The 12,854-nt window shown below is 32.2% G+C and overlaps 3 protein-coding genes across 6 annotated transcripts in view; all 3 read left to right on the plus strand.

The window, feature by feature from the left end:
• The first annotated feature begins 1,833 nt into the window (after window positions 1-1,833).
• On the plus strand, window positions 1,834-7,112 carry LOC107059934 (uncharacterized). Its single transcript, XM_015307046.1, has 3 exons — window positions 1,834-1,909; window positions 3,817-6,834; window positions 6,908-7,112. Exon 2 carries the CDS (start codon window positions 4,392-4,394, stop codon window positions 5,238-5,240), a length of 849 nt encoding a protein of 282 aa, XP_015162532.1. The 5' UTR covers window positions 1,834-1,909; window positions 3,817-4,391; the 3' UTR covers window positions 5,241-6,834; window positions 6,908-7,112.
• Window positions 5,649-6,146, plus strand: LOC107059926 (putative late blight resistance protein homolog R1A-3). The gene has a single exon (XM_015307028.1). The coding sequence runs from the start codon at window positions 5,649-5,651 to the stop codon at window positions 6,144-6,146; it is 498 nt and encodes a 165-aa protein (XP_015162514.1).
• Window positions 7,113-7,984: 872 nt separating the features above from the next.
• Window positions 7,985-12,854, plus strand: part of LOC102580933 (uncharacterized) — a 16,412-nt gene continuing 11,542 nt past the window's right edge. Inside the window, exons 1-3 of one of the 4 annotated variants that reach the window (XM_006343568.2) lie at window positions 7,985-8,270; window positions 8,351-8,400; window positions 9,075-9,157. The gene's annotated coding sequence lies outside the window, so the exon portion shown is untranslated. Of the gene's footprint in view, window positions 8,271-8,350; window positions 8,401-9,074; window positions 9,158-9,717; window positions 9,792-12,854 lie in introns of all 4 variants that reach the window. The other 3 variants (XM_006343569.2, XM_006343567.2, XM_006343570.2) reach the window with 3 other exon arrangements.

The following is a 12,854-nucleotide window of genomic DNA, read 5'->3' on the forward strand; positions in this document are numbered from 1 at the left end:
TGAGAAAATCACCAAATTCCTATAAAATGGCTCCTACATGTCCAAAATATGTGTAAAAAATGATGATGATTCACGTACTGCTCCCCCAACTCCGATCCCTACAGAGGTTTCTGTAAGGGTTTTGCCAAAAGATCGCCTGGAAGCTAAATCACCAAAATATTCATGGGCTAATAGACATGAAAAACTGAGAAAATCACCAAATTCCTATAAAATGGCTCCTACATGTCCAAAATATGTGTAAAAAATGATGATGATTCACGTACTGCTCCCCCAACTCCGATCCCTACAGAGGTTTCTGTAAGGGTTTTGCCAAAAGATCGCCTGGAAGCTAAATCACCAAAATATTCATGGGCTAATAGACATGAAAAACTGAGAAAATCACCAAATTCCTATAAAATGGCTCCTACATGTCCAAAATATGTGTAAAAAATGATGATGATTCACGTACTGCTCCCCCAACTCCGATCCCTACAGAGGTTTCTGTAAGGGTTTTGCCAAAAGATCGCCTGGAAGCTAAATCACCAAAATATTCATGGGCTAATAGACATGAAAAACTGAGAAAATCACCAAATTCCTATAAAATGGCTCCTACATGTCCAAAATATGTGTAAAAAATGATGATGATTCACGTACTGCTCCCCCAACTCCGATCCCTACAGAGGTTTCTGTAAGGGTTTTGCCAAAAGATCGCCTGGAAGCTAAATCACCAAAATATTCATGGGCTAATAGACATGAAAAACTGAGAAAATCACCAAATTCCTATAAAATGGCTCCTAAATATCCAAAATATGTGTAAAAAATGATGAGGCTTCACGTATTGCTCCCCCAACTGCCTACAGAGCGTACTGTAAAAGTTTTGCATAAAAATCGTCCGAAAGCAAAATCACTAAATATTTATGGGCTAACACACACGAAAAACTGAGAAAATCGCCAAATTCCTATAAAATGGCTCATAAATGCCCAAAATATGTGTTTAAAATGGTGATGCTTCACGTACTGCTCCCCCCAACTACCTACGAAGGGTTCTGTAAATGTTTTGCAAATAAAATCGTCTGGAAGCAAAATCACCAAACTATTTATGGGCTAACACACATGAAAAATTGAGAAAATCGCATCATACCTATAAAATGGCTCCTAAATGACCAAAATACATGTAAAAAATGGTGAGGCTTCACGTACTGCTCCCTTAACTCTGTAGGAGGGTTTTGTAAAAGTTTTGCATAATAATTGTCTGGAAGCAATATCACCAAAAGTATGATATGTGTCTTCACTATCCTTTGACCATTGTAGACTGCTGAAGACCCTTGTTTGAGAAAAAGAAACAGATGCTCTAGTTTTTGGACAATAGATGCACCAATCTCCTAAAAGTATGACGAAAGATATCTGTATATCATTTATGATAGTTCGGAGGTATATTTGTCATTTTTTTCTTAATAAATTATAATGTGAAAATTCAGTAACTACTAACCTCTCCATCCCCATACTTTGATTAATCATTGGGAATGGATACTAACCTTCCAATTAATTAGTTGTCTCACTCTATTTCATTAAATAATGCAACCATTGACTTTGAAAGCCAATGGGAATGCATATTAACCTACCAATGTATTAGCTGTCTAACTAATACAACCATTGAATTTTTGGTAGGATTAATTAGATCCAATCCTTTGGTTAAACCATAATTAATAATCTTGTTTAGAGTATGACACAAACATTTCCTCCTCCTTCCCTGTTATGGTCATAGTAATCTCTACTGCAAATCTTTATCAGGTATATATTTTCAATAAACATTTTTCTATTAATCTCAGTTATTTGAATATAGTTATCAACAACTCTTTTTCTAGGATTGGATCAGAACTTGGAGATACAAAAAAGGCAAAAGAAGATCAAACTTGCTTGATTGCAAATTGTAAGATAAATTATCTTTTTATTGCTTTACAAAATCTCATAGTTGTTAAATTGATACAACAGTTGTATTTTATTAATCCATTTTGCGACAACTACTATTAATTGTTTTATTCTCTAATTAATTGTTAGTCAAGTTCTTCACAACTACTTTACCTTGATAAAAATTACTACTGTTAAATGTTTTCGGTAGTGAATCAATTTCATAACTATTTGCAACCTGAAAAATAGGCATGTTATTTTTAGGGAAAAAAGACAAATATATCCCTGAAATATCGTAAATGGTATGCAGATACCATCCGTCATACTTTTGGGACATTGGTACCCCTGTCGTCCAAAAACTAGAGCATATATGCCCTTCACTCTAACGGAAGACTAAATAGGGACACGTGACACAATCTTATCCATCGATCCGATATCTAATAAATATCGGGTCAATGGATAAGATTATGACACGTATATGTCTGTTAGTATAAAGGGTATGTATACTCTAGTTTTTGGACAGCAGGGGCACCAATATCCCAAAAGTATAATGGAGGGTATTTGCATACCATTTAAGATAGTTCAGGGGTATATTTATCCTTATTTCCTATCTCATTTATTTAGTAATTTTATTATTTTCTTCTATTTTGTGTAACAATACTTTATGCTGAATTTAATCTATTTATGCCACTCTAACATAGAATATATAAGTTAATATGAAGCAAACAAAATACAATACTCCCTCTGTCCCAAATTACTAGTCAACTTTTGAATTGACACACGTATTAAAAAACAATAATTGATATAATGAGTTTACCATTTTATCCTTATTAATTATGAAGTTGATGAATTAAAAACTTAAGAATTTCAAGAAGTCATACCTTTTTCAAAGTAATAATTGAGGGTATAATAGGTAAAAAAAATATTATTTTTTCTTGATTTGTCAAAATGGACAAGTAATTAAAGACAACTAAAAAAGGAAAAATGAACAAGTAATTAGGGACAAAGGGAGTACCTCATATAGAAATGAGAAGAATATTGAAGACTAGGATAGGAAATTTTCTGAGTGATTTCCATTGAGGTAGAATCAACTATTTAATCAAAATACTAGGGATTGAACTAGGGGTGTGCACTATTTGGATTAAACCGAAAAACCAAACCAAATCAAACCGAATTGTAATTTGGATTGGTTTTTTGGATTTTTGATTTGGTTTTGGATTTATAAGTTGCTTTATTTGGTTTTTTGGTTTGGTTTCGGATTTAGAAAAATGAAAACCAAAAAATCGAAAAAAACCGAATTATATATATATATATATAAATAGATTAATAATTACACATAATATGTAGGTTTACTATGTAGGCCGTAGGTTACTAATAATTCAGTATTATTGTAATATTTAGGCCCATATCAAATTACTGCCATCCTATTTCACTAAATTTTAGGCATTAAGTTTTTACATTATAACTATAAATATCACATATTACTTGCACTTTCATGACAAAAAAAATTAGTAGAACTAGAATTTGTACTTTTCCTTGTATGAAAATTTTATTTTTTTAAGCATGCAAATATAACTTTTGATTATGTTATTAATTAGTTATGAAATAAGTTATAACCGAATAGCCAAACCGAAAAAAAAACCAAACCGAAAAGAGAAAAACAGAACCGAACCAGTTTTTTTTTGGTTCGGATTGGGTTATACTTTTTCAAACCGAAAACCGAAAAACCCAAACCGAATAACACAAAATCGAACCGAAAAACCGAATGCACACCCCTAGATTGGACTGTAAATAAAATTATAAAATGCAAACAAACTTATCTGTATGTAACTAACTTTTAATACCTATACAATTTCTCGAAGAATCTAAGAAAAGAATGTTATGCTATGATGAAAATATACGGAATTTCAAGAGTTGGTGAACTTGCAGGAATTTGCGATGACTGAAAATGACATTGACGGTGTGTTGGAACAGCTAAGAAGGATGAAGAAGTGTGGATCAGCTGATCTGAATAGCTTCAAGATTGATAAAATTGAAATGCACCTAAGATTTTTGAAAACCTTTATCATGTATCATCTTCTTTTGCCTAATTTCTTAGTCAAAATCACAGAGAAGGCCAAATCCACTGTTAAAATGCTTCACATAGTTCTTAGTGGAATTCCAGATGAATGCAAAAGTAACCTTAACATGGAAAGGCTAGAATCAGAGCTTCTGGATTCCATTTTAAGGTACAATTATGATCAGTTGAAAGATTCCTATCTGCCATAATATATGGATTGCCTCGGCAAGAATCTAAATGACGTACTAATAATGTGCCTGGAAGGGAATACGTCTTTGAAAAATGAAGAAATCCTTAGATTTATAAAGCAACTGAAAATTGTTCAAAAGAAAATGAAAATTTTGAGATATGTATATGTCTCAGAGATAAATGGTTGTGTCGAGCATGAGAAGCTGAAAGGTCTGGATACCCAAATTCAGTTCATGGCTGACAATGTCGGACAAATATGTTTTTCTTTTTGGACTTTGTGGGAATGAAGAAGAAACAGATTCAGCAAAAGAAACAGATGCCAAAGAGGATGAAGAAGAAACAGATTCAGAAGAAACATTTTATGAAGAAACATTTTACGAAGAGGATGAAAAAGAAAAAGACTCAGAAGAAGATGAAGAAGAAACGGATTCAGAAGAAACAGATTCTGAAGAGGATGAAGAAGAAATCAAAAGAGGATGAGAATGATATCTCGAGAAAGCCTTGTTATCTACTTTTCCTCGTTGTGCTAGTGGAGCTGGAAATGCAAAAGATTATTCTTGGTGAACTAAAGGCTTCAAAGTTTGCTCAATCAAGAATTTTCAAGGATAAGATATTACCAAAAGGATTTTCATATCATCTACGTAATCTGCTGGTGTATCTTAGAAATGAAAAGCTTAAGAAACTTCCTACTAATGTCACTGCTCGAAACATTGATGTGGCAATAGAGTTCTTGTTGGTTTTTCTCGGTGATGTGCCAAATCATGTTATTAATGGCAAGGGGCTGAATGAAGTCTTAGCAAACATTGGAGTTCTTGTGGGAGACGTACTATGTGTAATTCAAATGCTTCTTGCAGAATCTACAATCAAAGAAGACTCTAGCAAGATTGATCTTGACACGATGCAAATATTGGTGAAAATTGAAGATCTAAGGGCACAAGTGGAGGAGAGGTACAAATCCTTAAAATACAGTCCATCTAATTATGAGTTCCCCACTGTTGATGGATTGAACTTTTTTGATTCTCTTCTAAGGAAATTGAATGAGATGTTGAAATCTGAATCAAGTTTAGATTTCCTGATGAAACCCCATATTGGTATTTTAGAGTAAGAGCTTTCATCTCTAACATCTGTTTTCAGAGATGTCGCAAAGGTGCAACATAAACATGATGAAATTCCTAAAGATCTTCAGAGGTGTGCTCTCAATTTGGCATATGAAGCTGAAGTATCCATCGACTCTATTCTTGTTAAATATAATGCTCTTTGGCATTCTTTTTGTTCACTTCCTGCAATCATAGAAGAGATCAATCATATTAATGTGGAGGTGACAAAGATGGGGTCGGTGAACCTTGCTTTGAGGCCATTCTTTGTAGTTGAGCCATCTAAACATCTGCTACCTCAACATAGCAATGTTATGAATGATGACGACGATATTGTTGGTTTTGAGGATGACACAAAAATAATAATTCAGCATCTGATATGAGGGACAAGTGAGCTAGATGTCATCCCTATTGTTGGGATGGGAGGGAAAGGTAAAACAACTTGTGCTAAAAAGTTGTATAATAATGACATCATTGTTTCTCATTTTGATGTTAGAGCATGGGGCATCATTTCTCAAACATATAACCGGATAGAGCTATTACAAGATATTTTCAGTCAAGTAACTGGTTCCAAGGGAGAGAAGGATGACGTCCTTGCTGAAATGTTGAAGAAAAAATTAACGGTAAAGAGATATCTCATTGTATTGGATGATATGTGGGATGGTAAGGCATGGGATGACTTAAGGCTTTGTTTTCCAGATGTTGGAAATAGAAGCAGAATAGTCCTAACAACTCGACTTGAGGAAGTGGCTAAGCAAGCGAAGCACCATACTGATCCTTATTATCTTCCATTCCTAAAACCCGATGAGAGTCTAAAGTTGTTGCAGAAAAAGGTGTTTCAACAGGAAGGTTGCCCGCCTGAACTACAAGATGTGGTCAAGCGGTTGCAGAAAGATGCAAAGGACTGCCTCTGGTGATTATCTTGGTAGCTGGAATTATCAAAAGGAAGAAAATGGAAGTCTCTTGGTGGGATGAGGTTAAAAATTCTCTGCTTTCCTATCCTGGTGAGTCCGAAGGATATTGTCTTTCAACTATGCAGTTAAGTTACAACAAATTACTCGATTATTTAAAGCCTTGCCTTCTTTATATGGAGATGTTTCCGGAGGAATTCCAGTGTCTAAATTGATAACTCAAGTACCTCGCAGTTCTCGCACGTAAATTCCATTTTCATCCGGAATCACATCTGCTGCATCTTGAAACTTTAATTGTGAAGGGCATGAGCATAACTAAGAGTAAGGTGTTACCAGCGAGTTTTTGGAAAATGGGAAAATTAAGGCATGTTGACGTTTCTCGGGCTGAATTTGATAAGCAAGGTATCTTAGAACAATCCCTTAAATTGGTAAATTTGAGGAAATTAAGGAGAGTTCCTACTTAGGTATCTCAAGGTGGGATGCCTCGGAGGAATCCTTTTCCCAACTCGAAACACTTGTTATAAAGAGGTGTGATGACCTCGAGGAGATCCCTCTTAGCTTTGCAGATATTTCAACACTGAAACAGATTAAGTTGATTAAGTGTGAGAACGAATCTCTCAAGGCTTCAGCTGCCAAAATTAAGGAAGATGTTGAAGAGAATGAAGGAAACGACCGTATTGACCTCATTATCAAAGTAAGTAGAAACAAACTCCTAAATATGTTGTGTTTTTGAGTATCTATATGCATCTAATGTGCAAACATTACAGGATTGGTGAATCAAGTATGTGCCTGTCGATCTGATGGAAATTTCATACCAGCATTCGGAATGAAGATGTGAAATCCTACTAAAGTAGTTCGTCTCAGAATCATAACTTGGAATATAGAAAACTCCAAGGTTTTGATAAGAGTCTTAGATTTAAGCTCATTGACATGATACTTTACTATGTACTTAAAATTTTGAAGTTTGTTATTGTGCCAGCTATTGAAATATAGTATATATTCTTTTTTCACTACTGCTTCTTTCATTTACTTGACATAGTAGGAGACTAGATAGTTGTCCACTATATTAAAAATAGTTGTCCAACAATACTTGTTCAGTTTAGAAAATCAAGAGATAATTTATCATTCGTGTCTATTTTTCCCTTGCTATTAAATACTAGTTATCATCTAATACATTTTTCAAAGTATTATATTTAATAAAGTCAATGGATAGAATAGTAATATTACCTCTATTATTTATTGTTTCTTAAAGGGTGTGTCAAGTCAATAGTGGACAACTATTATTGGACAGATGGAGTAGATGTTATAATAAGTTGATGGGCATGATATCCGTGAACTTGTGTTATGTATTGTAACTTTTTCTTTATGTTCCTCTCCTATTTGGACTATTTCAATGTGTGATTCGACTAAAATGCTTGCCAGTCTAAATGGTTGTCGATCCTTTTTTTGACCCGCTCTCATCGGTCTGCCCTCCATTATTTGCATCACACATTGGATATGGAGTTAAAGATCTCACACGGTCAGTACTCAACTATGAACTCTTCTCTCAGAAAGTCACTGAACTGTGAATTTGTTTCTCAAAAAGTCACTCAACTATAATTTTTTTCTCAGAAAGTCACTCAACTTTGAATTTTAATCCAAAAGTCACTCACTCAAGACTCAACTATGAATGATTTATTTATAAAGTCACTCAACCATTGTTTTACTTACAAAGTCACTCAACCTATTCAATTAATTACAATTTACTTTGATGAAATTTTTATTCCTTTTAAAAAAAGTATCCATTTGTATTTTTTTAAAGTTAAATTGGGCATTGCCCTTTTATTAAGAATATAAAAATGGACAAAAAGCAAAAGACATGGGCACAAAAGAAACCCACCTCCAACTCTACCCACTAAATAAGAAACAAAACTAAATCTACACTAAATAGACACCGATGGTCGGAACACCATTAGCGTCGGCAACCTCAAACTCCGGTGGCCTCCCAATAACAATAATCTTTCAACAGCAAAGCTCCTGAGCTTGAGTGACATCCACAAAAGGCGTTTACAAGTCTCACAAACGCCATGAATTCAATCTCTTTGAAGACTTCTTCAGCTCACAACTCGCGTCTTTGGTTTTGTCGTCAAGGTAAGGCCCCAGATCAAAACTAAGTATAGGAAAGAACTAAAGGCCAGAGAATTAACCAACCGTCACTTCGTCTTCTGCAGATTGAGCTCCTAAGAGCTAATACCACTACATGAACACTAAGATCTAGCAGGTATGCTTCTCTTTGACCTTTAAGGACCCTCCTAATCGACCATATGAATTCAAAGCTAAAGAATCTAAGCATGAATTTAGAATCCATTTGTATTGCCAATTATACCATGCTTAAAAAATATCCAATTTCACCGTTAGTATACTATGCTTAATTTTTATTTTTTTCAAACTGGAACGATGTTCCATACACATATTATACAAAGTGTAGAAAAAATAATCAAAACACATGGAATTTAAAGGTTCTTAAAATAATAAATCCTAACTATTATATTTGGGGGAAAAGGTAAAATAAAAGGATCACTATTATATTTTTAGTGGATTGAGTCAAGTAGGTAGGTCATTTTTTTAACAATTTTAGTTAGAAATAAGTAAATTTTAATTAAAAAAATTAATTGAATAGGTTGAGTAACTTGTAAGTAAAACACTCTTAGTTGAATGACTTTTGAATTAAAAATCAAAGTTGAGTGACTTTCTGAACAAATAATTCATAGTTGAGTGACTTTCTCAAAAAATAAATTATAGTTAAATGACTTTTGAGTTAAAAACTAATATTGAGTGACTTTCCGAGAGAAAAATTCATTATTGAGTGATCATCTTAGATACTACCTCGTATTGATATGGGTGTCTTTTTGTTTAAAGAAAATGACTACATAGTGGGTCTTTTTTTTTGTTTAGGTGGCAGACAATACTTGTGTGAGGTCCTTCTATGCTTTGCCAAGTGGATTTTGGATCCCACTTGCAAGAAAAATGGCCTAAAGGTCCTACTTTTTTCTTCAATTCCTTAAAACTTTTCCAAAAAATTATATTTAAATTTTTCGACACACAAACTTTGGTTTTCCTCAAATAAATGATGGCGCAAAAGATGATGTTGTTTCTCGATTAACTAGAGGTTTTGAGTATGAAAAATTCTTGGTAAGCAGTATATCACTTCGAACAAAGCTCTACACAATGCAAATCTTAAATTGTCGCGTTTTAATTCATATACCAAATTTCAAATAAAAAATTTTAAAAAAAACATCATACAAAAATAAAATAAAATAATGTTAAGAGTTAACAAATAGTAGAAAAAAATGCAAGAAAGTGTTTTGAAGAAAGAAAGAAAAAAGTATAAAAAGAAAGAAGGTTAAAAATAGATGAGAAAAGGAAATGAAAGAAAGTGACATGTGGTCCCATAACATACACTTGGCAGCCAAACAACCCCTCACACAACTGACAATACTTGCACCGATAAAAAATTTCATTCATACACAATAATTCTGTTTGTGCCATTGACAACTCTAATTATTGTTTAATCTCCTCACCCATTTTTCTGTACTAGATAACACCTTGTGCCATAATGGATACAGATCTACCACTGAGAAATAACAGGAGATTCGATAAGTTAAGATTGAGGTGATTTTTATTGATTCATAATTTATGGAAATATTTATCCCAATATAAGAGTACTCTTAGCTTGACTGGTGGAGGAATTTTGGTGATTGTTTTTCCTTTAATTTCTATCCCTAAAAAATTCAATTAGGGATATTCATACACAAGTCATAATGAATAAAGCTAACAAATTCGTTTTGGTTCCATCGAGTCTCCTACGGTCAAGTAAACGAAAGGAGGAGAAATAAATTGTACAATAAACTCGTATGGATGTATATAAAACTTTTAGATTTTGAGGTTGAATTAGGTTCAAGTATCATAACATTTTTTTATAAGGTATCATAGCTAGATCTATTCTAGTTTGCACTCTTGGTCTAGTTGGGTCTAGATATGAACGAGAGTTTTAAAGTGGGTTAGAGTCCCACATTGATTTGGAACAGATTGATAATTTACTTATATGGACTTAAGCAATCCTTGCATCATGAGCTACATTTAGAAGTTGAATTTGGTTCAATGCCCATATCTGTACACAATTAGTAGGCATTTGGACATGCGATTTAATATCGTGATATGAAATCAGCGTTTGGACATACTGATTTCATCTCATGATTTGAGATTTTTCAAATACAAAAATTGATCCACAAGTTTATATCTTGTAAAAAAAATCTAAATTTAGTTTTTATATATATATATATATACACTAGCCATTTGTTTCATATGTAAATAAAATTTATAATTCATATCGTTACTTTTTAAACCGTTTATATCTCATATTAAAATTATTCTCGCCAATATAAAATTTATTTTTACTTCAAATCAATTCTTAATTTACCATTTATATTCACCAAATTCATTATTTTTTATCAAATTTATCACTACTCATTCAAATCAATGTTTAATAATAATAAAAATTTCATCATTATATTGAGTGTACAAGATTAACCATTATGACATTAATTGAAAAAATATTTTTTTTAGCTACTAACAACTTGAACACTACAACTTATGTTCAATTTTTTTTTTATTGAATTAAGGTTTTATCAATAAATATTGTATTTTTTTTAGAATAGTTTTGTGATAATGTATTATGCTATTTTATTATTTTTCACTTATTTGGTAAGATTGTATAAAAAATTGAGACAATTTTAATAGTTTTACAACTTATGTGGGTTTTATGTTTATGAGAAACATATAATATAAAAAGTCCAAATTGCATGTCCAAACAAAACTCCAACTTCATCTCATGATTTAATATTATGATTTCATATTGCATAGCTAAACGGCCCCTTAGATTACGATTTTGCCACTACATTAAATTTAAATGTTATAAATTATGTAATAAATTAAATATTAAATAGTAAATTATCATATTAGTACATGAATCAACCACCATAAAGTCTCTTGAATATGTATTCTTTGTATTAATTTTATGTTGGAGTAAATTCATGAATTTTTTGTTTTGTTCATCTTCCAATTGGAATATGAATGATTTTGTTTGACCTTCACAAAAAAAAAAAAACCTTACAAACCTATATTATATTCTTTATATATATATATATATATATAAATATTTGTATTAATGTGAAGTACATTACAAAAATGTTATTACCACTAACTCTCCATTATGTAAATATATATAACTCCTACTAATTATATTTATTATGATTTTTACTCTCACCTCTCATCCTCATCATCTCAAATGAATTAATATCATATATATTCATGACAACTCTTTGTGTTCCTCAATCCTATCCTATAAATAATGACATGTGACACAATATTATACACACTTAAAACCGTTGAAGAAAAAAAGAAGAGAAAATCTCTATGCTCTCTTCTCTTGTCTCTTTTTATTTGTTTTGTTTAATGTTTATGTTTCTTATTTGTTGTTATTGTACAACTTTCTATAGTTTTGTTGTTATTATTATTGAGAATTTACCGTGGTTTGTTGTTTTGTATACATTAGCCTAGCATGTGGTGTTTTAGTATGCTCATTTGAATATTATATTTGATAGTTAGTTATTTTTAAGTTATGCACTTTTAGTCAATTTCATAATTAAGAATGTATTCTTTTTATTAGGAAAGATATATGTACTTTCTATAGTAAAAATGATGGATTGTTTTTAGTAAATACCAATAGATTTGAAGATAAAATGTCATTTGCAATACGAAATTTACATGAAATATTTGGGATAAACGTGCAACGCATGTTCCCAGAACTAGTATAAATATATCAGAAATGTTCCAAAGTTGTACTTGTACTAGCTGCAAGAACTCAAATGGCTTCCAAACAAGAGGTAATTCTTAATCTAATAATAATGCTTTTTGTATTGTTTCCACAGCTATTGCCTTTTTGCACTGTTTGTTTAGTCGTCTTTTGAGAACATTCTCTCTACCATCTCAAAGATAAGGTTAACGTTTGTGTACACTCTACCCTCTTCAAACTCGACTTGTGGGATTACATTGGGTTTGTTATTGTTGTGTTGTTGAATTGTATTGTATCAACAATACATTCATTTATCTATCTTAAGAATCTCTGTTAGGACATCAATCTGGCTCTCGTTGCCAGATGTGGAGTTCAATTTTTATACGCTCACAATGTAAAAGATTGTTTACACATGTATATACTACCTGCACCGGCGGAGCCACATGTATTCAAGGGGTGTCAATTGATATCTCTTCGTTGTAAAATTACACTGTCTAGCTAATATGATTTTATGGTTTCACTAATATGTTTCTCTGAGCTGAGGGTTTTTCGGGAACAACCTCTTTACCTCCACGAGCTAGGTTTTCAGACCCTACTTGTGTGATAACAATGTGTTTGTTGTTGTATTTATCTGTTTCTCCTTTGTGGTTTTTCATTTGATTGATTGACTCCATCAGATATTAATTATTCTGTAATCGATAATAACCGGGAAGTGCTTGTTAGAACAAAAATACTCAAGAAACTGATTTGAAGAATAAAAATTGAGTGAACTTATGAAATTCCTACTCTGTATTAATTTGCATAAGATCTGAATTTATACAAGGAAAAACCTAACCATTTCCTATCTAGTAGCCACTAACAACCATAAAAGGGGCCACTAA

The sequence above is a fragment of the Solanum tuberosum genome, unplaced genomic scaffold (assembly GCF_000226075.1).
Source record: "Solanum tuberosum cultivar DM 1-3 516 R44 unplaced genomic scaffold, SolTub_3.0 scf00047, whole genome shotgun sequence".
NCBI lineage: Eukaryota > Viridiplantae > Streptophyta > Magnoliopsida > Solanales > Solanaceae > Solanum > Solanum tuberosum.